The sequence below is a fragment of the Eleutherodactylus coqui genome, chromosome 4, assembly GCF_035609145.1.
Source record: "Eleutherodactylus coqui strain aEleCoq1 chromosome 4, aEleCoq1.hap1, whole genome shotgun sequence".
NCBI classification, from domain to species: domain Eukaryota; kingdom Metazoa; phylum Chordata; class Amphibia; order Anura; family Eleutherodactylidae; genus Eleutherodactylus; species Eleutherodactylus coqui.
This window is the reverse complement of record NC_089840.1, coordinates 249674816-249701074: the sequence shown is the minus strand read 5'-3', so window position 1 is coordinate 249701074 and position 26259 is coordinate 249674816. Positions and strand designations below refer to the sequence as shown.

Genomic DNA, 26259 nt, shown 5'->3' with positions numbered 1-26259 from the left:
GACTCCTTGGAAAAGAGGCTTTCGAATGGTGTGAGGGCTTTTCCAAAACTGTTTCTATGGCCTTGAGTGGTAAGGAAAGAGTGTAGTTGGTAAAACTCCAACCAGGAGAGATTCAATTCACCAAACCTGGATCTCAATTCTTGAAAAGAAGGCACTAAGGAACCACCAAGGATATGATGAACCCAAGGGTCCTCTCGAACCTCCCAGACAAAGAAAACATTGTTGGCCGTTACCTGGTGGGAATGCTGGGTTGGAGAATATAGGTGTAAAGGGGCTATCTGCTTTTGCATTTTCAAGTCCCAGAGTTTAGGTGTCTCTTTCAATAGATAATTGGTAGAGAGAATTTGGGCTCTATCACAAGAACGGATCCATGGGAGAAGTCTTATGGGAATCGAGCAGTCCACCTGTTCTAATCTTATCCATTGTTTATTGGCAGAGCAGTAGTGCCAATCTAATATGCGTGTTAAAATCGCTGCTGCATGGTATAGCCCAAGATTTGGCACAATGACCCCTCTATTTGTCTTAGGGTGAAAGAGGGTATGAACTCTCAACCTTGGTCTCAAGCGACCTCACACAAATTTGATCAGAACTGAATTTAATGAATTAAAGAACAATATAGGAGGTATGATAGGAAGAGCCTGAAAAAGATATAGGTACTTAGGTAACACATCCATTTTTAGGGTGTTTATCCTGCCCAACCATGAGATGTCTCTGTTGGCATAAGTGGAGAGGTCTTTAAGTGTGCGCTCTAAGAGGGCCTGATAATTTAAGGGGAACAGATTGGTCTGTAGGGACCAACACCCTGAGGTATTGAATGGCCTCCTGTTGCCATCTAAATGGAAGTTTCTCCGACATATATTTCTTTTCTGCTAACTGGAGTGAAATGTTCAGAGCTTAGATGAGTGGTGATATCTTTCAAACTCCTGTATGAAGGATGGAAGTGTGATATGGGGCTGGGAAATGTAGAGTAGAAGACCGTCAGAAAATGGGGCCGTGTCAAAATGATTCCCCACAATTTGTAGGCCTTGTATATTTGGGTTGCTCCTTATCATTACTGTGAGATGTTCCATCACCAGTATATCTAGAAGAGGTGACAGAGGGCAACCCTGTCTGGTGCCATTTCTGATGGGTATGGGAGAGGCTCTAGCTAAACGGGGGGGGGGGGGGGGGGGTCAGTTGTTCCCTAAATCTTTTGTAGAAGGTGGGTGTAAAGCCATCGGGACCTGGACTCTTCCCTGTTGGGGTTGATTTAATTGGCTCCTCTATCTCCGCCTCCGTGATGTCTGTCTCCAATGTTTCCCTGGAATCATTGTCTAGTGTCCGTAAGGCTGTTTCTGCAATGTAACTAGAGATGTGCTCTATTATAGTAGATTAAATCAGAGTGGAGAAAAAAAATGTACAAAGACAACTCACAGAAAAAGAAACCTGATACAAGATATATAGTGCAGGGCAGGCTCAATAGCCATGTACCCTAATGGCATGCGTCAAGCCAGATTGCAATATAGAAGAGCAAAAGTGTTCATGTGCAGACTAATGACCCAGCTACTCAACTCAACCCAAAGTGGGGGAGGGGTGACTGCTGACAAACCTAATCTGCACAGTATGAACTGATACCAAGAATGACAGTCTGCCGCAGTGCTCTGTTGCTCCGTGCAGACAACCATCGACTGTCAGCAGTGATAGAACATGTTTCGCCAGTGATGGAAAACCCCGCCTACAGCAAAAGAGTCTTGGTTGGTCTCTCTTTCTCTATCCATCCATCTCTCTTTGCATCAATACATCCCTCCCTGTTTCATTTGATCCATCCATCCCTCTTTGCATCCATCCATCCCTCTTTGTATCCATCTATCCCTCTTTGCATCAATCCATCCCTCTTTGCATCCATCCATCCACCATCCATCTTTCAATCCTCCTGCTCAGGTTGCTTTGCCACCCAGACTGAAAAAAAAGTCATTTTTTTCCAACCTTCTGCCTTTCTATCCTTCCTTCTTTCTGTCCTTTTTTCCGTTCTTCCATCCTGTGTTCTGTCTTTCTGTCCTTTTTTTCGTCTTTTTTTCAGTCCTTCCATCCTTTTTTCCATTCTGTTTTCCCATCCTTCCATCTTTCAGTCCTTTTTTCTGTCTTTCTATCCTTCTTTCCATCCTTTTTTCTGTCTTTCCATCCCTTTTTCCATCCTATTTTACGTCTTTTTGTCCTTCCATTCTTTTTTTTTCATCATTCCGCCATTTCGTCCTTTTTTCTGTCCCTTTTTCCATCCTCCCATCTTTTCGTCCTTTATGCCGTCTTTTCATCCCTTTTTCAGTCCTTCCTTCCTTTTTTCTGTCCTTTTTTCCGTCCCTTTTTCCATTTACTTACCTCCTTTCTGCCGTTCTTCTTCCCATCCTTTTTTCGTTCTTTCCGTCCTTCTTTCCCTCTCTCTCCTTTTTTCCATCCTTTTTTCCGTCCTCCCATTTTTCCATCTTTCGGTCCTTTTTTCCATCCTTCAATCTTTCCATCCGTTTTTCTGTCCTTCCATCGTTTTCGCCGCTCTTCTTTCTGTTCTTCTTTTCCTCTTTCCTTTTTTCTGTTCTTCCATCCTTTTTTCTATCCTTCTTTGCCGCTTTCCTTTTTTCCATCCTTTCGTCCTTTTTTCTGTCTTTTCGTCCTTTTATCTGTCTTTTCGCCCTTTTTTCTGTCCTTCCGTCTTTTCGTCCTTTTTTCTGTCCTTCTGTCTTTTCTTCCTTTTTTCCGTTCTTCTGTCTTTACATCTTTTCGTCCTTTTTCCATCCTTCCATTTTTCCATTGTTTTTTCCTTCCTACCATCCTTTTTTCTGTCCTTCCGTCCTTTTTTCCATCCTTCCGTCTTTATTTCAATCCTTTTTTTTCGTTCTTCTTTCCGTCCTTCGATCATTTTTTCCGGCCTTCCGGACGTTTTTCCATCCTCCCATCTTTTCGTCCTTTATGTCGTCTTTTCATCCTTTTTTCAGTCCTTCTATCCTTTTTTCTGTCCTTTTTTCCATTTACTTACTTCCTTTTTGCCGTTCTTCTTCCCGTCCTTTTTTTCGTTCTTTCCGTCCTTCTTTCCCTCTCTCCTTTTTTCCGTCCTCCCATTTTTCCATCTTTCGGTCCTTTTTTCCATCCTTCAGTCTTTCCATCCGTTTTTCTGTCCTTCCATCGTTTTCGCCTTTCTTCTTTCTATTCTTCTTTCCCTCTTTCCTTTTTTCTGTTCTTCCATCCTTTTTTCTATCCTCCTTTGCGGCTTTCCTTTTTTCCATCCTTTCGACCTTTTTTCCGTCTTTTTGTCCTTTTATCTGTCTTTTCGTCCTTTTTTCCGTCCTTCTGTCTTTAGTCTTTTCGTCCTTTTTTTATCCATCCATCTTTCCATTCTTTTTTCCATCCTACCGCCTTTTTTCTGTCCTTCCATCCTTTTTTCCATCCTTCCGTCTTTATTTCCATCCTTTTTTTCATTCTTCTTTCCGTCCTTCCATCATTTTTTCCGTCCTTCCGTCCTTTTTTCTGTCCTTTCTGTCCTTTTTTCCGTCATTCTGTCCTTCGGTTTTTATCTCAATCCCTTTTTCAGTTCTTCTTTCCATCCTTCCATCATTTTTTCCATCCTTCTGTCCTTTTTTCTGTCCTTCCGTCTTTCTATACTTTTTTCTGTCCTTCCGTCCTTTTTTCTATTCTTCTTTCCATCCTTCCATTCTTTTTTCCATCTTTCGATACTTTTTTCTGTCCTTCTGTCCTTTTTGCTGTCCCTTTTTTTTTTCTTCCATCCATTTTTCCTTCCTTACGTCCTTCCATCCTTTTTGCCCGTCCTTCTATCTTCTTTTCCGTCCTTCCGTCCTTTTATCTATCCTTCCTTTTTTTCATTGTTCCTTTTTTCTGTCTTTCTGTCCTTTTTTCCGTCCCTCTGTCCTTTTTGCAAAACCAAAGCTAGCACTGAAAGGAGCTCTCTAAAATGGCCCCTGTGTGGTCATGTGACTGTTTTAGGGCGTTTCTTGTGAGTTATCAGCATTATCAGCTTCCTTGGCTGCGTTTTCAGCTAAAAACGCAGTCAACACAGTGTTAAATAAAAAAGCAGTGTTTTTGCAAACGCCTGTGTGAGGGAGGGCTAATACTATATCCTTCACTGTATTCAACCACATGAGGTTGTTATGTAATAATCTCTGTACAAATCTCCGCCCAGAGGAGCTGTCTGTTAATGGTTTATCTCTAACTGGTAGGGGAGGGAACGGGTATAGACACTTAGATACAGGCTGCAGGACGAGCGGCTTCCAACTGGTATGTCAGGCTGCTTATACAATATACACTCAGCTCAGCTGCACTGTATACACTGGTGTTTCATACTGTGTATATATGTACTCTGTGCTTCTTATACAGGGATTTCCAGTGACAGACCGTCTGCAGCAATGAGCCGATCACAGAGGAGTTTGGCCAAAGGTAAGTGTGAGATTTTAAAGGAACATGTTGCTCTCATTCTTAATGGGTTCTATAGGGTTAATGGGCACATATTCCTTCTTTATAGAGATATTTCCTGTGACCCTGCTCAGATCTGGTTACACTGACGGACATTTTAGTGGCGGCTGACAAAAAGTTTTTTCCAAGTTCTTTCATGATTCCTGACTGCACTGACTCGCTCTATAAACTCTATAAACTCTGACGACATGCCTGAATATTGCATAATGACTGGGGCATGGTGGGTAATCAATCTCATACATGATAACATACCTGGCACTAAATACAGGGTTATTACAAATGATCTTCCTGATTTAGAACACTTTAATAAAACTCACATTTAATGACACTCAGATAAAGAAATTTGATATCAATGGAAACAAACTCAAAAACTTTTGTTACACAACTTAAAAAAATGTTCTCCCCATCAAAGGTGATCAATGCGGCCCCCTTTGTCACTCCACACACATGGAGCCAGTAGACATGTTCCTGCCATATACGTTGTAGTGTATCACATGATGAGTCCTCACAGATCGTGCATGTTTGGTGGAAAGGTGGGCATGTAGACTCCCCCAGAGGAAACCATCACAAGGTGTAAAGTCTGGGGAACGTGAAGGCCAAGAAAGAAGTTCACTATTGCCACCCCCTGCACGGCCAATTTATCTGTTACTGTGTAAACACTAAAGATTTTATGAAACCATGTCTTTGATGGCAGCCATTTTGACACATATCCTCCTAGTGATGACTACGACAGTAAAACTTTGATTGGTTACTTTGGGCAACAAGGGCAGTCTTACAGAGTATACTGGGAATGTTGTTAGTAAGGAAAAACATACAGTGAAAAGGGATCCTGTGGATGTAAACAATTTGTCGAGAAAGGGGTCAAAGGAGGATGTCAAGAATCATTCTGACAAACTGAAGGTGCACAACTTGCCATTCCTTAGCACAGATGAACTATAACAACAGACAACCAGTTCCAGCACCATTGTTGTCTAAAAGAAACAGAAAGGCGAGACTCCGGTGGGCAAGAGAGCACAAAAATTGGATGACTGGTCAGATAAAACCAGATGTCTATTACACCATGCTGATAGTAGGGTCAGAATTTAGCACAAGCAGCATAAATTGATGAACCCTTCCAGTCCCATGTCAACAGTTCAGTCTAGTAGAGGTGGAGAAATGGTGTGGGGAACATGCTCTTGATACTATAATACATGTGGATGGACATCACAAGAAATTTCTGAGGTTCTGAATAGTGGTGCTCATCATGATCGGCCAGGTGATAAAATCAGACCAATTTTTACAAAATTGGATTGGATCAGCCCCACCCAATTTTTGGTGGAAATTGCAGGAAAATCAACTTTCCCATAATGCATGCTAAGGTAGGTCAGCTTTCAGCCAATCAGCAGGCTGAGGGCCTTGATGATGGCAATAAATGTGTCCTCCGTGTTGCATATGGGCAATACGTTTGTGGGATGCCAGCATCACATGCCCAGCCATCTATATATATAAAGACGAAAGCCCTCACTGACTCACTCACTGATTCACTGACTGACTCACCACTAATTCTCCAACTTTCAGATGTCGTAGAAACTTTAAATTTGGCACAAGCATAGATTATCTCCAAAATAGGAAAAGTAAATGGGTCCCAACTCGATTATTCAATTCTAGCGCAAAAGAATTAGCGTCCAAATTTTACGTACGGAATCTAATTCTCTCACTTACCAATATCATAGAACCTTAAAATTTGGCACGAGCATTGATTATGTCATGAATAGGAAAATCTAATGGGTCCCAACTCGATTATTCAATTCTAGTGCAAAAGAATTAGCATCCAAATTTTACCTAGGGAATCTAGCGTCCAAATTTTACATACGTAATCTAATTCTCTCACTTCCCGATATCATAGAAACTTGAAATTTGGCACAAGCATTGATTATGTCATAAATAGGAAAAACGAATGGGTCCCAACTTGATTATTTAATTCTAAGCGCAAAAGAATTAGCATCCAAATTTTACGTACGTAATCTAATTCTCTCACTTCCCGGGTGTCATAGAAACTTGAAATTTGGCACGAGCATTGATTATGTCATAAATAGGAAAAGCTAATGGGTCCTAACTCGATTATTCAATTCTAAGCGCAAAAGAATAAGCGTCCAAATTGTTCGTATGAAATCTAATTCTCTCACTTCCTGATGTCATTTTATATAAAGGAAACATCGCATGGTTACCTCCACGTGGTGTTTCCGGGGTAACGCAAAGAACCATGCAAAATGGTGAACATATTTTTTTACTCGGTATCTCTAAAGTAACCACGACTTCATAAGATTTTCCGTGTGAACACCAGATAAACACCAGTACCAAATTAACTCGGGCGAAGCCGGGTATATCAGCTAGTCTATAATATAGGCACAGTGTTACCAGCTCAGCATAGCAGACAGTAGCTGCTGTATAGTGTGGGGGATACTGAAAGTGTATATGCCAACAGAAAAACAATTCTGTAGTGTGGGGTAAATAGTTGGCAGAGTATTCAATGCACTGCAGTGCCTCAACTCAGTCTACCAAAAGTTACTCTGTTTCTGTTATCACATGTCTTTCAAAGTTCTGAGTTTTCCGTATTATATTGTTACGTACATTATGTACCCACCCATGGTCTCCTGTAAACAAAAAGCACAAACAGAGGAAATAAATACTCTGATTCTGGTAACCCAAGGTCAGCAGCCAGCCCTCCATCTCCCAGCTATGGGAGCGTAAAGAAAAAAAATTACCACCCCAACCATCTACAAGCACAGAGCCTGAATGCAAGCAGTGCACAGCAGCTGGTGATGGAAATGCTTCCCTTTAAGCTAGGGGACACAAACATATTCCACAGCGTGATGCTCCATACTAATCCACTGTACCAGATGCCCAGCCACCATTTCTTTGCCAAAAAAGCCCTCCCTGCCCTGCCACATGAGTGATGTGTCCCTGAGCATGGCCAGAGCATTACATATCTTTAACAGCACACTGGGTCAATGTCCTGCAGGAGGGGCGTGAAGCCCAAAGTGGTGGTCCACATTTCATGGTACCCCCAAGAGTTGGGGAACATTCATCCATGTCTGTCCCCTCTTCACCCTCCTTCTCTACCTCCAATGTCTCCTACCACCTTTCAACACCCTCTACATCAGCATCAATATTAGTATCTCACAAAACCCAGTGTGGCTGACCCTGCACAATCTGAAGCCAGGCAAGGTCATCTGTGACAATGAGGTCAACCCGCTGGTCGGTCTTTTGTCTTGGCAATCTCTCACACATGCCTTGCCTGGCCAATGTGATGAACCTGATACTCTCCCAAGACAAAAATATATTTAAAAAAACACTATTAAAAGCTATAGCTCTAATGTTTCTACAGGAAGTTCTTTCTATCTCCTACTTCCACCATGTTTCCTCTTCCTATTTCCCATTTCCACTCTCCCAAAAACAAAACAATTTTAAACACACAGGCAAGAGCTATAGCGCTGATTTCTTGGCAGAAGCCTGTGTTTGTGTCTTCTTTTCACTTGATAGAACTTTTCTTTTAAAAAAGGAAAGTAGCATACCTGCTGTCTTTCTTGACATATGTTTTGGTCTAGCAGACTTATGTGGGCCTTTTTTTTTATTTTCAGAGACACCTCCATACTCTGAGTGACTAGAGATGAGCGATTTTGAATAACCCTACACCACTGTACACAATTTTTCCTACCAATTTTTTGGGGGAGCCAGGTGTTCCCTAGATATGTGACTGTATTCCCATGCAATTTGGGGGCATTTGGCTGCATTGGGGACCTTCTGGAGGCCAAAATAGTGAACCTGAATCTTACTACCATTGACTTTAATGGGAATCGAGATCGTGTCGTCTCAATTCACAATTTATTTTTGGAAAATTGGGTCAATTGTTCCAAACTAGTTCTGAAGGATAGAGGAGATCCTGCATACTACTAGAAGGATGTCTCTTATAAAACGGTCATTCAATGTAGATCAATGGATTAATTCCCCGGATCAAACAATCTACTACAGATAACTTTATCTTATTACAATTTCTACATAACCACCCATTCTAAACTCTTAAGTTACTTGCCTGCTTTCTGTGATCGCAAGAACCTAAATTTTCTAGACTTGTTACGTTCGTGTGGGCAAATAAGCACCAGGCCCACACGAACGTGCCCGAGTCACTGGAAACAACAAACACAGAGACTTAAAATGGATTTCAGACTGGACGTGCTAACAGTAACATCAACTGGACAGAGAACTGCATACTGCGGACTGGACCCACGGACAGCCATAACCTAGGACAAACCGACAACACACTTGCCACACATCCCCACACACTAAAGCAGATGGAATAGCTGAAATATAAATATGAGGGATTAGTTTGTGAATTGGCCAAGTCACTTAAGCTGCGAGCCCAGCAATCAAGGGTCCTCGTGTGTCGTGGTCCCTACTCTAATGAGACACATGATCCAGCAACACAGGACATAGTTTACACAGCAAGCAGTACTCCAAAGGTAACAGGACACAAGTCACACAGCAAGCTGCAACACAGAAGGAAACATGACTGCTCACCCTGGACACCAAACAGACACTGACAGGGCCTGTATTTATATATGAGCTAAGACTCAGGGGATTAGCTGGCAAGAGCAAACCACACCCAGCCAGCTAAACTATCCCTCACCTGTGAAGGTGTGCTCATGGAACCCTGTAGAACAACACACTCCAGCAGCACAATCTGACAAGACTTCCGATATAAGAAGCCAGTCTCCTGCATAGTCTGTATGTTAGGTTTCTTGAGAAACAGAACCAGATGTCTTTCATAATAAAGGAATTGTTTATGAGACAAACACTTGAACCCCTTGTTGGACTGGTATGGAGTGATAGCTAGTAGGTGGGTAGTCAAAGGCACCATCCCTTTTGTGTGTGCAGATCAATGCCACATTCTCAAGTGTGCCCACAACCCTGGGATCATCTCAGAGTTGTACGGTTTGTATCCATTTTTAGGACATAATGGTTTTTTCCACCTTTAGATCTCCAAAATAACAAAACTAGGGTTTCTTTTGTGGCGATGAAAGGGAGTGACAACCTCTTTGTGCAAGTTTCTGGGTCAGGCCTCGGTCAGACGACCGTTTTTTGCCGCGATTTGTGGATGCGCATGCGATCTGCGCATATATAGAATCATTGCTTTGCAATGGGATCGGTCACATGTTATGTGGATATGCGATAAATTATAGGACACGACGAATCGCAGATCGCGCCTGCAATTACTTGTGTTCTATATATGCGCTCAATGGGGCCGGTGGCAGCAGCGCCGACCCCATTGGGAACATATACTACACAGATCATTCTTCTCTGCCACTGCTGCAACAGCTATTGAATGACAGCTGAGAGCTGCCCCTGATTGGTCCCTTCGCTCAGCCAATCAGAGGCAGCACTCCCTCACCCATTCATGAATTCATGAATGGGTGTGTGAGAGCTGCCTCTGATTGGTGAGGGCTGTGACCAATCAGAGGCAGCCCATTCAGCAGGTGGGGATTTTAAATCCCCGCCTGCTGAATACTACACAGAGCAGTTCAGGAGAATTGCCGGCCGGCCGCGGCTGAACTCCGTCTGCAGAGACAAGGTGAGTATATATATATTTTTTATTTTTACACATTTTTGGATGGTTTTCAGGGAAGGGCTTATATGTTTAAAGGGGTTGTCCCGCGGCAGCAAGTGGGTCTATACACTTCTGTATGGCCATATTAATGCACTTTGTAATATACATTGTGCATTAATTATGAGCCATACAGAAGTTATAAGAAGTTTTATACTTACCTGCTCCGTTGCTGGCGTCCTCGTCTCCATGGTGCCGACTAATTTTCGCCCTCCGATGGCCAAATTAGCCGCGCTTGCGCAGTCCAGGTCTTCTCCTGTTCTCTATGGGGCTCCGTGTAGCTCCGTGTAGCTCCGCCCCGTCACGTGCCGATTCCAGCCAATCAGGAGGCTGGAATCGGCAGTGGACCGCACAGAAGAGCTGCGGTCCACGGAGGCAGAGGATCCCGGCGGCCATCTTCACAGGTAAGTATAGAAGTCACCGGAGCGCGGGGATTAAGGTAAGCGCTCCGGTGAGCTTTCTGTACGTCCCTGCATCGGGGTTGTCTCGCGCCGAACGGGGGGGGGGGGGTTGAAAAAAAAAAAAACCCGTTTCGGCGCGGGACAACCCCTTTAAGCCCTTCCTGAAAATTCATCCTGCGCTCGCCGGCAGCCCATTGCTTTCAATGGAGCCGGCTGTATTTCAATGGGCGGACAGCGCTCCTTTGATCGGGCCAGTTTCGCCGAAAATGCTGCTAGCTGCAGATTTTTCGGCGAATTGTCGGCCCTGGTCACGCGATTTGCGGATGCGCATCCGGACTCTTTTTTAGACCTATTTAATTATCTACTTTTCTGCTATCTGCTAGAGATGAGCGAACGTGCTCGGCCCCGCCCCTTTTTCGCCCGAATACCGCGATTTTCGAGTACTTCACTACTCGGGTGAAAAGTACTCGGGTGCGCCGGGGGGCGGGGAGAGGCGTGGCGGCGTGGGGGGTAGCAGCGGGGAACAGGGGGGAGCCCTCTCTCCCTCTCCCCCCCAAGCCCTCTCTCCCTCTCCCCCCCACTCCCCACTGCAACCCCCCGCGCCGCCACGGCGACCCCCGAATTTTTTCGCCCGAGTACGGAAGTACTCGAAAATCGCGGTATTCGGGCGAAAAAGGGGCGGGGCCGAGCACGTTCGCTCATCTCTATCTGCATATTAAATGAATATATTTTGTTTCAGGCAGCGCTGATCCAGGACCAGTACCAGATGGTGTAATTCGACTTTACAGCATGAGATTCTGTCCTTATGTCCAAAGAACTCGGCTTGTCTTGATTTGCAAAGGAATCAAGTAGGCTCCTTATTGTGTGAATGTTCTTAGCTACTAGTCAACTTTTATAATTGCTGTAAAGCTATTACAATACCCTGTAACCTCAAGGTGCAAGAAAGTGGTGATGGAAAAACCAGGGATCAATTAAAATCTCTAAGCGTTTGGTGGGGTGAGGGATTTGGCATTCCGGCATTGAAACACATTGCATCGTCTCCAGCCTCCTTGACACCTTTAGGGCGAGCACCCACTGGCGTTTTTTTTACCTGCGTTTTGCGTTTTTCCTGCACAAGCATAGAGATAACATGTGTTCCTGTCCACTGGCGTTTTTTTTGCGTTGCGTTTGCGTTTTTAACATAGGAACTGTCAGTTGCATATGTGTCCTTATTTTTCTCCATGGAAATTAATGGAAAAGCCGCGAAAACGCCGCGAAAAACGTGCAGAAAAATCGCGGGAAACGCGGCGAAAACGCTGCGTTTTGTTCCCGCGGAAAACGCAAACGCCAGTGGGTGCTCGCCCTTAATCAGCAGCGCCAATCTTCTTCTGTTCATTCCTCCTGCATTCTTCTTGGTTATCCATCACACATGTTTAGAAGCATGATTGATTTTCCTTTACCAACTGGTTCTTTCTCTGTCCAGACATGAAGTCGTTAACATTAATCTAAAGAGCAAGCCGGACTGGTTTTTTGAGAAACATCCTCTGGGATTGGTCCCTTCTCTAGAAACCCCTGATGGTAAAATAATCTTCGACTCTCAAATAATCTGTGATTACCTGGATGAAGCCTATCCTGGGAAAAAGCTGAACCCGGAGGATCCCTATGAAAAAGCGGAACAGAAGATGCTTCTGGTACATTTCAATACGGTAAGAACTTTGGAGATTTTAGGTGAACTTACCAGTTAGACTTTCACGTCATGTGAGCTGCAAGGTGTATATTTTTTGACAGTGGTGGTTACAGGTTATTAGGTCATCGATCATTTTGTTAGCACCACACTTTCCTCAAAGTTAAGACTTAGCTTTCTTGATGCAGTCTAAGGTGCAACATTGGCAACATAGCGACCTCCTAATTGGCCATTAGTTCAGATTGCTCAAGCAAAGGCTGTTGGAGAAAGGCGCCACATCAGGAGACTCTATCGGGCCTTCTTATTTGTGTCATTGTAAGGGCTCCTGTCCAGGGATGGATATTTGCTACGGAATCCGCGGCATGCGTCCGCACCATGGATCCGCAGCAAATAGAGCCCACAGCATGCCATGGAAAATTGATTCTTCCTGCACATTTGCGGATACAAATTGCGGTTCTGAAAGTGGAGGAAAAATCGCAGCATGCTCCATTTTTCCACGGAACTCTGTGCGCATGGCTTCCATTGAAGTCAATGGAAGCCGTCCAATCCATGGCCCTTCCACAATGACGGATTCCACGTTATCGCTAGACAGTGACGTTGGAATTGCAGGAGTTTAAAAAATAATCAGTGCTGCGCATGTCCGACGGCTTGCCATGCAACCATCCACAGTACAGAATGAAAAGTGAAAGTACAAGTACGCGTAGATGGCGCTGCTCCCAGGGCCGGATTCTGCATGTGGAAGCCGGGCCTGCTGTGTGCAGGGGCCTAAGAGTCTGCTATTTACAATTAAGTGAGAAACAAAAAGGTAAGACTCTAGTTGGCAAAAGAGCTCAGAAAGTGGATTACTGAGCAGTGGCAAAACATTATCTGGTTAGATGAATCCAGATTTCTATATCCATGCTGATGGGAGGATCAGAATTTGGCGCAAGAATCTAGGAACCCTTCATGTCAAGTGTCAACAATTCAAGCTGGTGGAGTAATGGTGCCGGGAATGTTTTCTTAGCTCACCCTGGCTTCTGTCATTTCTGTGAACGGATGCCATGCCGATTTGCTGAAGTCCAATGCTCTACTAGATGAGTGTCTCCAAATACATTGGCCATTCAGTGTATATGACAGTCCAGTTGACTGGGAGCGTAACAACTTTATGGAAAAACCTTTATATTTCTACTAGAGATGAGCGAGCGTACTCGGAAAAGCACTACTCGCTCGAGTAATTTGCTTTATCCGAGTATCGCTGTGCTCGGGTCTGAAGATTTGGGTGCCGCTGCGGCTGACAGGTGAGTCGCAGCGGGGAGCAGGGGAGAGCGGGCGGGAGAGAGGGAGAGAAAGATCTTACCTCCGTTCCTCCCCGCTCTCCCCTGCAGCTCCCCGCTCCGTGCCGGCACCCGAATCTTCAGGGACGAGCACAGCGATACTCGGATAAAGCAAATTACTCGAGCGAGTAGTGCTTTTCCGAGTACGCTCGCTCATCTCTAATTTCTACCAATAAATTTGCCTAACATGGTTCCCAGATAAGTAGACGGATACTGTTTAGACTGAAACGGGTTCTATGTGTGTAATTATAGTATAACATTTGTATATGTTTTACTTCAGATCACATCTTCATGGTTAGCAATTGTTTGCGCCAAGAACAAAAATGAAGATATCACTGAGTTGAAGAAAAGTTTTTTTGAGAAATTCAAAATGCTTGAAGAGGTAATTCAATTTTATAATCATTCAGCTAGAGATTTCTGTGGCATGCAGGTCCTGATCCATAAAATTTCTGTCATCCTTAATTTGGTGCACCACACTGAAAAGTAGGACCGAAGAAAGTTTCCCCTTTAAGAATTGATCCTGTTATTAGAATCTCCCGCTGTGTGAAAACAACCAGCATAAGATTAATATCCTGATAACTCATTATCCATCTGATTTGAGGGATAGACAGGTTTCACCAAGTAAAGTTTATTATTTGTACATGGGGTCATCTTCGTAGGAGGCCCGGAAATATCTGCTATAATTCCAAGACTAATGAAAATGTGTATTTTAATGAAATGTAGTCAAACTATACCTTAGGGCTCCTGCACACTTGCGTCTTTCTTGCGCTTTTTTTTCACGCAATATCGCTGCGTTTTTTTCACACGATTGTCAATGGGACTTTCTAATTTTAAAAACGCATCGCACAAAAATTACAAAGCACCAACTTGCGATGCGTTTTTAACATTAGAAAGTCCCATTGACAATCGCGTGAAAAAAGCGCATCGATATTGCGTGAAAAAAACGTGGAAGAAAAACGCAAGTGTGCAGGAGCCCTTACTCAATACGAATCAGGATTAGAGATGAGCGAGCATGCTCATTTAAGGCTGATGCTCGAGCGAGCATCGGTCTTTTCGAGTAACTGATTACTCGTCTGAGCAACAAGCATGCTCGCTCATCTCTAATCAGGAACTGTTCATAACATGGGTTGGAAGTATCCAACATATGCGGTCAAGCATGCCTAAAGCCAATGCTCTATATTGCATGTCCAGCTTCAATGCAGCATTTTGTTGCACAATGCTCAATTCCAATATTTTGATAGCTTGTGGCTTATTTCAGTAAACTTTCTTTTTCCAGAGGCCCCACAAGAAAAAGTTTTGAGGGGTCAAATCAGGTGATTTCGATGACCAAAATCCCTTAAAAATGAATTGGTCCCCAAAAAGTGCTCGGATCTGAAGCATGGTCATGTTGGAGGTGAGGCGGGTCACCCAATCCTGTTGAAATTAGCCGGTGTTAAAGGGGTTTTCCAGGGAAATACTACTGATGACCTATCGTCAGGATAGGTCATCGATAGTTGATCGGCTGGGGTCCATCGCTTGGGATCCCAACCGATCAGCTGAGCGGGCGCATGCTGTCAGCACCGCAAATACACAGAGGTCGGAGTGGAAGCCCCCACACTGACCTCCATGTAGTGGCCGGCGCTTGTAACTGCAGCCATGGCTCTCATTGAAAGCAATGCAAAACATGGCTGTCGGGATGCCATGGTATGCCGAGCGAGACAGTCATGCTAGCTGTCCAGACTAGCTATTCTGTTTCCCTTGCCGGTGACTGCTTCCATTTGAATGTCGGCAGTAGGGTTAGGGAGCACTTGACAAAAATGTTATGAGGGCTTCCTGATTCTCACTGAGTAAAGTATGCTTTGACCAAACTTCATTAAAGTCTGTTCATTAGTCTTGGAGTTATAGCCAATTTAACTGCCCTCCAGTGAATGGGACACTCTGTATAATGAAAAGTAATACAATTTATACAAACTTCTCAATGCCATCATTGTTTTCTGTCATTTTTTCTATATCTTGTGTTACGGGCGTGGGTGTTCAATAGCCTGTGGGGTTCTGGGTGTAGTGGCACTAATGTGGACACTAAAATGTCTCCATTTAAGGCATTAGTTATAGGTACCTTGGACAACAACCATGATAGGAACCCAACAGACCGCACTGTAAATTAGTGGTGTCCATTGGGCATTGCTGGGAGTGGTCATACGATAGATCCGACACAGTGTCATGGTATCCATTATGAACAGAAGCCATGACATGTATGTGAACAGATTTTCTAAAGCATATTATTAATTTTTTTTATCTACACCACCAATTTTCTTTTCACTTTATAATCATTTCTATTCCATCTTTTTAATTTCTATTTACAGGAACTGACCAAGAAGAACACCCCTTACTTCGGTGGAGAAACGGTGTCTATGATAGATTACATGATGTGGCCCTGGATTGACCGGCTTTATTTATGTGATGTCACAGAGTAAGCGAAAATATCTCTTTGTTACGATATTTATGCCACAACTTGTATATTATTATGGCATGATACACTAAATGGCCAATGTGTTATAAATGCCCATCTAGTATCACGTTGGTCGTTCTTGGCCTTCAGAACTTATTGACCATCATGAAGAAGTGCTGCCTATGACTGAGAGTCCTACACTTTAATTGCTGCAGGCTGCGACAGGCTGAAAAAACTATGCCACCCTCTGTTAGACTTCCCCTGCCACTGGTGGTGGTACTGCTGTGGCGGCTTTCTGCCCGTCCGCTATGACCCACAGAGCTGCAATCCATTACAGATGCATCTCTGTGGCCATGGGGAATGCTGTGCTCAAGGTCCTGATAATAGAATATCTGACACTAACAGACCATGTGTTATAGAGGCATATAAACGTGACGCTTCTTCTCTGTAGAACGGCCGCTGGTTGCACTGTACCTATGTTATATATGGCTAGGTCATGTGGTGCAGGCATCCAATGCAACTGCTACTCATATGCAAGATGAAGGACACTTTTGGTGATATCATCAAGGCCCTCTGGCTGCTGATTGGCTACACAATGACTTCTGTAGCAGGCATTATGAGATATTAGATTTTCATGTGCTTTTGACCAAAAATTGGTTCAGACCTACCTAATCCGATTTGGTGAAAATTGGGACGATTTTCTCACCCAGCCAATAAGATGAACAGCAATAGTTGACAGAATGACAATGATGCAGTCGATGATTTGGGGTCTTAAATGGGCATGAATATAGCCACACTAATTTATCTTTACTTATTTAGGTACCTGGAGAAGACGCCACGTATCAAAGCCTGGATCAAACTTATGCTGCAGGACCCAGCTGTGAAAGAGACCTTTATTGAGCCACAAATTATGTCAGGCTTTATGCCATTATATTTTCAGGGCAGTATAGATGCGGTTGATTATGGCCTTGACTAAAGTCATCAATAACTGTATGATCTCGGCTTCAATGCCATTTTCTGTGCCTTAAAACCTTTAAGATTGATTGAAAAGAGGCTTTTGCAGGAAATAAAAAAGGTTTCAATCTCTTTACAATCTTCTGACAAATCATTACTTAAGAAAATGGCATAAACTTAATAATATCAATTTAGGGCTTCTTCAGGCAACCGTGATTTTGTCCCATTTTACAGCTGTGATCATCACGGCCGCAAAACGGGACGACTAGTATTAACAAGACTTGCCCTATCTTTCTTGCTTGTAGTTTTTCTAAGATAGGGCAGGACCTATTTTCCCACTTTTTTTTCTTCAAACTTGCATAGTAAAAAAAACCCAAAACACTGGTTCATGCACTAATAAACTCGCTGCTATTGCTAAGCTGTGCTCCTTTGATTAAGCCCTTATTCTGAATATCTGCAAGTACAGCCCTAACATTCTCAATTCTCCATTAGCATAAAACTCCCCCCCCCAAAAAAAGGATTGGTATTTGGCCTGACAAATGTCCATCTCTATCTCAATTACTATTATAAGATGGGAACACAATCCCGGGGGCTGCATTCAGACGAACGTATATCGGCTCAGTTTTCACGCCGAGCCGATATACGCTGTCCTTGTGTGCAGGGGGGGGGGGGGAGGATGGAAGAGCCAGGAGCAGGAACTGAGCTCCCGCCCCCTCGCCGCCCCTCTGCACTATTTGCAATGGGGAGAGGCGGGGCGGGGCTAAGTTCTGAGAATTAGCCCCGTCCCCGGTCCGCCTCTCCCCATTGCAAATAGTGCAGAGGGGCGGAGAGGTGGCAGAGAGGGGGCGGGAGCTCAGTTCCTGCTCCTGGCTCTTCCATCCTCCCCCCCTGCACACGAGGACAATGTATATCGGCTCGGCGTGAAAACAGAGCCGATATACGTTCGTGGGAATGCACCCTAAAGAAAAGTTTATTACGTTGATAAAAAGCCCTGAAATTAGAGATAAGGACTATAAAATCAGTGAATCAATGACATAGTATGCTGCGGACATTTTCTGCGTTGATTGACCTAATTAATGAACTTTATTTCTCCAAAACTGGTTCCTAAAGACCTCTCTAAAATATCGAAGATGCTGATTTGCATTTGAATGGGAACAAGAACTAAACATTTCATTCACAGATGAGCAGAGAAACCCAATTTTAAAAACTTACTGTTTTTCTATTTCCAATTTATAAAATACTCAGAAGATGGTAAAAAACCCAAGTACTACATAAAACTGATGAAAATCAATCAGAATTATGCTGGTGCTGCAAAGAATAGAATGGTCTTTTCACCTGAGGCCTAAAAATGGGCCACCCTTGGTCTATAAAAAGGCTCTCAGAAGCTCCGTGTGTGTAGTGACCTCTTGTTCCACTTATGTAGAGCTCGTTGACCACTAGATGCCCCTATGACACAATCAAAGAGATTTCACTCAGTCAACATGGTTTGATGGGGGGGATTTTTGAATACAAGAAGATGGATGATTGTATCAACGAATTCCCCGCCACATGGGCTGTTCTGACCAGACTGTTAGTAGGTGGTGGGACCAGTGGATGTGTGAGGTCATGCACACAAGTCAGCCATGCTAAGGACCGCCTCAATAGTCTACCAGTAGAGAGGATCATCTAATTGTCCGGGAAGCACACTGCTGTTGTGATGGTCTGGGGGTTCATCGCATACAATGACCGTGAGGGACAATGACAGCTCAGCAATATGTTCAGGACATCCTTTAGCCACATGTGTTCCCTCTCATGACAGCGTTTTGGTGGAGGGGTAAGTATCTCTATTTATCATTTTACCCCAGGGGATCCTATTGAAAATGGGTTATCCAGTAACTGGACAACCCCTGTAACATATTGGTGACCTATCTACCAATCAGGACCCCCACTACAGTTGCCACCTTTGTCACAAAAATAATTCCAGCCAAGGTAAAAGGGGGTATGGCTTGGGGCGTTGACTAGTAAGTGTCCTCCAGTAGTGGCCCCAATAGAAATAGTGTCTTCCAATAGTGGCACCAATAGTAACAGTGCCCCCAGTAGTAATAGGGCCCCTTCTCTGCACCGTTCCTCACCCTGAATCTCCATCGGACAGCAGCCCCTCATCATAAAGGATTTCACTCACTCTCTCTCTAACTCCTGTTCACCTCTGCTGCTGTAATTGAAGCTGTGACCCTTGACCTCTCTCCCTCCCAAGCATCTGCAACCTGCACATCCTATATGCAACCCAGATGCTGGGGGACAGCTCTAATTACAGGAACAGAGGCAGACAGGAGCTGGATGGTAGCACACATCATCACAAGGCCACCCATTGTGACTGCTGTGCCAATTTATACAGTTTTGTTACGTTGCTGGTTGTCAGTAAAGGTTGTCTTGCAAAGATTGTGGCCTCGAAGAAACCCTGTGACCATAATTTCTTCACAAGGCGTGTGACTCAAGCACCATTGCCAGTAGCAACGATGACCTCCCCTCTGACCCATACCAAGAACCAACACGGATTGTATCCCCACCCGCACCTGGCACTATAAGGGCTAATTCACAGTGGCATAAGCATGCTTGCATGCATTTCCGCCTTTTTTTGCGTGCACAATAACGATCGCAAGCATGCTCCAGAGCAGAAATCTATGGCTATTCTACCATGGGTTTTGCTGTAGATCCACATTTGAATTTAGCCCTGTCACTTCTTTATGCAGATCCGCGTAGAAACACATCAGAAATCCGTGTGGATTTTGGCCATTGACGGGGATAAATTTGCATGCAGTTCTCTATGGAGACAAGAGGAGTCTGCTAGTGCTGGTGATAGGGGAGAGTTGGTAAGGTCCTAAGGGCAGAAAATGAAGGCAGAAACTGCAAAAGAGTTGCTCAAGCCGTATTTAGATATATATATTCATATATCTACCTTCATAGAAAATAGCTAGCATTTAAATGGTTAACAAGCTCAATATTAGACCATGGCATGTGCAAGCAGAATGTTGAGAAACACTCACCCGCAGCTTTCTCACAAGAAACCTATCTAGAAAGAACACTGGAACCTCATACACTGATAAGGAAACGCTACTTGGATAAGGAACACAGTATAAGTTTGGTTTGTTCTCATCTAGTTAGAGGTGAAGTGCTTGGTAGTGGCATACACCTGGGGCATTAACATATGTTAATTATAGAGTCATTACACGCTAAGCCAATCAAGAGTGGTAATGGTTTTAGGGGCGTACATGTGCATTGATCCATCAGGTTCAACTATATCTGTACCATTATGATGTGAATAAACCAGCAATGTACTGGAGAATGACCAACATGGAGTCAGACTCAGATATATTTGCATGCATGCAACTTCTCATTATAACTAGAGATGAGCGAACGTACTCGTTTCGAGTAATTACTCGATTGAGCACCGCGATTTTCGAGTACTTCAGTACTCGGGTGAAAAGATTCGGGGGGCGCCGGGAGGCGGGGGGAGGCGTGGTGCAGCGGGGGTAGCAGCGGGGAACAGGGGGGAGCCCTCTCTCTCTCCCTCTCCCCCCCCCCCCCACTCCCCGCTGCAACCCCCCACTCACCCACGGCGCCCCCCAAATTTTTTCGCCCGAGTACAGAAGTACTCGAAAATCGCGGTATTCGGGCGAAAAAGGGGCGTGGCCGAGTACGTTCGCTCATCTCTAATTATAACCAATTTGGAGCAGGACAGTGAAGTACATGGAATATGATATTTATTCCCATAACAGTGTTTCCACTGCATTCCCATGCAAAATATTGAACAATAAGGGTATAAACTGCCCAACAAGTGAACAAGCCAGCGCTTATTTTTATGCCGGCTGAAACTGAACGACCAGCGAAAACCTCATAATTCTCATTGCCCGCATTTAAACCTAACGATTATCGTTCAGTCTCAGCCATTTGATTATCGTTCAGTCTAAGCGCAGCATAGGAGTCCGTTTACACTCAACAATATATCGTTTGAATGAGCGAACAATCTCAGACTTTGCTTGTTCGCTCGGGCATCATGTTTACACAGTCAGATATGCCGTAGGCCCATTCAAATGAGAATTTACGGACATGTGATGGACATGCAAGAACCCAGCCAGTATTCTCCAGTTGTGGTGAAGAGTTGACAACTGATTAAAAAAAACTTTTATATTAACTGTTCTCTGTCTTTGTACACTTCCATTTACAATCAGGAAATTATGGATTATTTAAATCAGATTTTGATTCTAAGAACATATTTACAATGTTGTTGCAGATATTTTTTTGTATGACTATCCATGTAAAAAATTTAAATATTACAAAATACAGAGTAAAGGCTCATTTAGACACAACGATTCGCTCAAAATTAGCTCAAAAGCCGTCTTTTGAGCGATATTCATTGTGTGTAACTGCACTGACGCCATTTAGTTTTCGTTACCCCGTCACTCATCGTTGTCTTTCAGTGTGCTGAAAGACAACAATGAGCCTTAACAGGGATTCACAGCGGGATACAGCTGATACTATTGTTTCAGCTGTATCCCGATCCCTGATGATAGGCTGGGTATGAAGAACAGAGCGGTCTTGCTCTGTTCTCCATACCCGGCATGGAGCACTCGGCTGTATAACAGCCGGGCGCTTCGTGCAGAAAACATCTGGATGCAGAAGACAAGCGTGGATACCCCTCTTGTCTTCTGCATCCTCCGCTCCGAGCACTCGGCTGTATGACAGCCGGGCACTGGAGCGGGGGAACAGCTGTATGCAGAAGACAAGCGGGGATACCCCGCTTGTCTTCTGCATCCTCCGCTGGCAGTGCAAGGTTGATCGCTTGAGCGACATCTTTTGAGCGATCATCCTAGTGTCTAAATGGGCCTTAACCAATGTTAAGAGAGTATCTCACATGTCAGCAGAGTCATCCCATTATCATTAGAAGGAGATAGCTTTATTGTACTGCTAGAAGCCTAGATAAGGCAGGATATGAACACTATGCACACAGATAAGGCTCTGATAAATAAATTCCTCTGTCTCCCCCTGGTCTTTGAGGAATGTCTGTACTCTATCAGGTCCTAGAGAATCTATGATATTTCTCTGTCAATTACATTCCACTGGGGCAAAAATATATTTCTACATCCCTGCCTCCCTTAACTGATTGCTTCCTCTGTGTTGTGTAGTTATTTCCATGCAGTGCAGCCCCTTGTCTGATGCCTATCAACCACTATCTTGATGATTAGATTTTTGCTTTCACTTTCACATCAATTCCATAATGCATCAGCACAGCATTAGCTACAGGCTGTACCATTTCTGCCTACTAGACGGACACTTTAATTATCATTACCTTTTGATACTCACCTAAATGAGGGTGCATTTAGATGGAATGATTATCATTAAAAAAAATTGTTCAAACAAGCGCAAGTAAACGATAATTTGTTAAGTCTAAATGTGCGCCTTTGACTGAACGGTAAGTGTTTGCTTTTCACTCGTCATTCAGTTCATCGTTGACTTGTTCACTTATTGTTCGGTTTAAACAGCAATCATTTAGTCATTCTCATTCACTTATACATGGAATGTAAAAGACTGAATGATTCTAAATGATTTCTCATTTGAATGGGCAAACCGATGGTGGGTGCCCATATGATTTACCCATGTAACTGGTTCATTGAGCTTTCCCTGACTCTTTCCACTTTGCTGCTGGCACTGAATAATTACTGGACGCATCCAGTCCAAGCGCACATACAGGCAGCAGGATCTTCTGGATCGGCACATGCTCTGAATGTCTCTGGTATGGCCACCCCAAGAACAGTTTTAGCCATAAAAATTGTACAGCTACAACATTTTAAATAAATGAGCAAACACATTATTCCGCTCCTCCAGATTTACATCTAATTACTGAAACTAAAATTACATAAGACATTTTTTTTAAAGTGGTTACCTACTGTATAAAAATCAGTGTCAAAATCTCTTACGGGAAACGTTTATTTATAGAGGGAAGTCCTCCACTTGAGACCCCTTAAGACATTGTAAACTGGACTATTGCCAAGTTCCCCAATTTCATAGAAGGCTTTCTTTGGGACGGGAACCCCAGGAGCAACCAGAATTTACCATTGGCTCCATCACTGCCCTAGCTCACTAAAGAATATAAAAATAGTCCCTTCACTGCCTTAGACCACCAATGAATTTATTTTCAACCCTTTCTTTACTCTAGACCACCAAGGATTTTGAACTTATGAGAAAAAATGTCTAACATGGTGAGCAGAAAATCTTACTTTGCATGGTGCCCACATTTTCTATAAAACCAGACAGGCCTGCTATCAAGTAAAGGCCAACGGCTGCATCTTCTTGATTACTGTTTCTTAACTCTAGTCCGCAGGTCCGTCTAACGGGTCATGATTTGAGGATATCCTGTAGAGAGAATACATGTCAATTTCTAAGGCACTGACCATAATTATATGACTTGAGCAACACTAAGGAAATCCTGAACTTCTGACTCTTTAGATGGACTGTATTTGAGGAACACTGCTGTAGAGGAGCACAGTCAATAGCAATTGATTGAGAGGGTTTCTAGTAACAAGAATGCTGGTGAGAGGACCACAATGTGAAAAAACATTTCCAAACCAGACAGCTCCTACATGGGAGATTTTTAGTAGTGTGGTCATGCAACCATCATTGCCTTTGACCAGCCTTCTAAGTGATGGTTAGCAGCACAGGACATCTGCAGTCACCCCCAGGCAGGTCTGTCATCTCCAAAAATGATTGAAAAAAATGATTCAGGCTCAGCTGTCACATTGTGCTCCTGGGACACGTAGTTCTATGGGTTTTTAGTAGCACTCTTCCACAGGCGTGGGATGATTGACCTGGTTGTGTATGGCTCCAGTTAGCCAATCACCACCGGTCTGCGGCACACAAATACCTCTGTGTTTGGAATCATGCATGTTCTGATTTGGTGTTGCATGCACGAGGTTCTGAGTGGGATTCCCTTTTCTGCTTGCTAGTGTGAACAGTGATTTGTTCAGTGTCTGTTCTTGGTGTGTTCAGACATTAGGTGTGAATTGTCCTATTCAGTGTGTGTTGTTTTTCCCTTGTCTTGTGTTCCTGCCTCTTACCATCTAGGGCGAACCAGGCCCCAGGTTTCCAGCATGGGGTTGTCCCTATTGGCAGGCAGGACTCCCTTCTTGAGTTTTAGTTGTTTTGTTAGAGTAGGGAATCACAAGACAATGAGGACCCTTGACATGGGCTTGTGAACTTACATGTTCTGGCCAAAATACAACCAATATCTAATAAGTTAGTAGGTACGAGGTATTTCCATCTGTCTATGTGTTGTGGTACATTGGAAAGTATTTTGGCATCTGTTGCCTGTAGTTGTATGCACATTCCGGTTTATGTTTGATGTTTGTGCCCGGTCGTGTGAACACAACCTTACATTCGTCCTGGGTGTGGTGCATCTTACGCTCAGGGCAAATGTGACATCAGCGAGGAGGTTGTCCACCAGTGACTGGAAGTGCCTATCACATATCAATGCAGGGTAGAAATCTAACTCTACAGTACTCTGTGGTGATCTAAAGGTTCTTTTAGATGAGCCGATTCTCGTTTGAATGAGCAAACAAGCCAGTGACATTATGGCTAGTTCGTTCGCCCCCATGCAGCCTGTTGAGACAGGCAGATACATCGTTGCCTCATTCAAACATCAATCGTTCAGTCTTTCATATTCGCTGTTTTAAGTGAATGAGGGACTGAACGACTGCTGTTCAAAATGAATGATTAGCTAATTTTTATGCCTGCAGACACTGAACAGGAATTAAAAATGCTGCGTGCCCAAGCGTACGTCATGACGCGGGACGCTGAGCGGACGTCTGAAGGCGCCGGAGGCACGGAGGCAGCCATGGATCCTCATCAGGAAAGGTAATATGCATGTATTATATAAAGTGTTTGTGAATTTTAATATGTATGTACTTGAGAAAGTCCTAAGGACGAAACGCGTCGTACAGAATAAACAGAGTTTGCATCTATTATCGGCACCAGAGGAGATTTTCCTTAAAGGGGTTGTCCCGCGCCGAAACGGGTTTTTTTTTTTTTTAACCCCCCCCCCCCCGTTCGGCGCGAGACAACCCCGATGCAGGGGTTAAAAAAAACAAACCGCTCAGCGCTTACCTGAATCCCGGCGGTCTGGCGTCTTCATACTTACCTGCTGAAGATGGCCGCCGGGGTCTGCTCCCTCCGTGGACCGCAGCTCTTCTGTGCGGTCCATTGCCGATTCCAGCCTCCTGATTGGCTGGAATCGGCACGTGACGGGGCGGAGCTACACGGAGCCGGCATTCTGCACGAGCGGCTCCATTGAAGAGAGCAGAAGACCCGGACTGCGCAAGCGCGGCTAATTTGGCCATCGGAGGGCGAAAATTAGTCGGCTCCATGGGAACGAGGACGCTAGCAACGGAGCAGGTAAGTAAAAAACTTTTTATAACTTCTGTATGGCTCATAATTAATGCACAATGTACATTACAAAGTGCATTAATATGGCCATACAGAAGTGTATAGACCCACTTGCTGCCGCGGGACAACCCCTTTAAGGAGCGCAGGTCTTTTTTCTTTGTTTACTTATACTTTCTGTGCACGGATCCCTGCAAGGATTCGGCTTACAGTACCTGCTGGCTCTCCTGGTCTCTAGCCTGACGGGATATAAAGGATCTCTGGAGGAGGATTGATTGATATTGAAGCTAACATGGATATGGGGTGTTAGTAGGTCCCGTAATAGGGCCTACTTAACACCGGGTAAGTGTATATCTTACTCTTTTTTGCCAAAGAGGCTATATTTATTGAATCCTTCTGTGAGCGCTGTCCTTACATAGTTTTTTTGTCTATATCTTGTCGTTCAAAATGAATGATTAGCTAATTTTTATGCCTGCAGAAACTGAACAGGAATTAAAAATTCTTGTTCGTCATTCCGTCGTTGGCTCGTGTTTAGACCAAAGGATCATCGTTCATTTTTGCTCGTTTTAATGATTTTTTGAACAATAATGGTTCCGTCTAAAGGCACCTTAGGTTTAGTTTTACCTGCAGTCATTATGTTAATATTTAAACTTGTGTCAATTCTGATTTACTGTAAGTTACTAGTCACTGTGACTGCCTGGAGGACATTGTAATGAAATGTGAAGCATATACTGTGAGTGTGCTGAGTCACCATGTACTAGTGTAAAAACTGAAAGGACATATAGATGTTAGAAGTTTCTCAAAGTCAAAAATACATATAAGGACCCTTCACGCTACAATATAAATGTATTCTAAAGCCAAATGAGGGTTAAAGAGGTTGTACCAGAATTTAAATTTATGCCCTATCCACAGGATGGATTATAACTTTCTGATCGCTGGGGGTCTCAATGTTGACAACGGGCTGAGGGTGGTGCAGCAACTGACAAACGAAG

General features: G+C 43.9%; 1 protein-coding gene across 1 annotated transcript; it reads left to right on the top strand.

Annotated features, from left to right (window-relative positions):
* Nucleotides 1–4141: 4141 nt before the first annotated feature.
* On the top strand, nucleotides 4142–16994 carry LOC136626196 (glutathione S-transferase omega-1-like). The gene is made up of 7 exons (XM_066601032.1): nucleotides 4142–4260; nucleotides 4360–4419; nucleotides 11237–11345; nucleotides 11960–12182; nucleotides 13754–13855; nucleotides 15816–15922; nucleotides 16721–16994. The coding sequence occupies exons 2-7, from the start codon at nucleotides 4389–4391 to the stop codon at nucleotides 16875–16877; spliced, it is 729 nt and encodes a 242-aa protein (XP_066457129.1). The 5' UTR covers nucleotides 4142–4260; nucleotides 4360–4388; the 3' UTR covers nucleotides 16878–16994.
* The last annotated feature ends 9265 nt before the right edge of the window (nucleotides 16995–26259 follow it).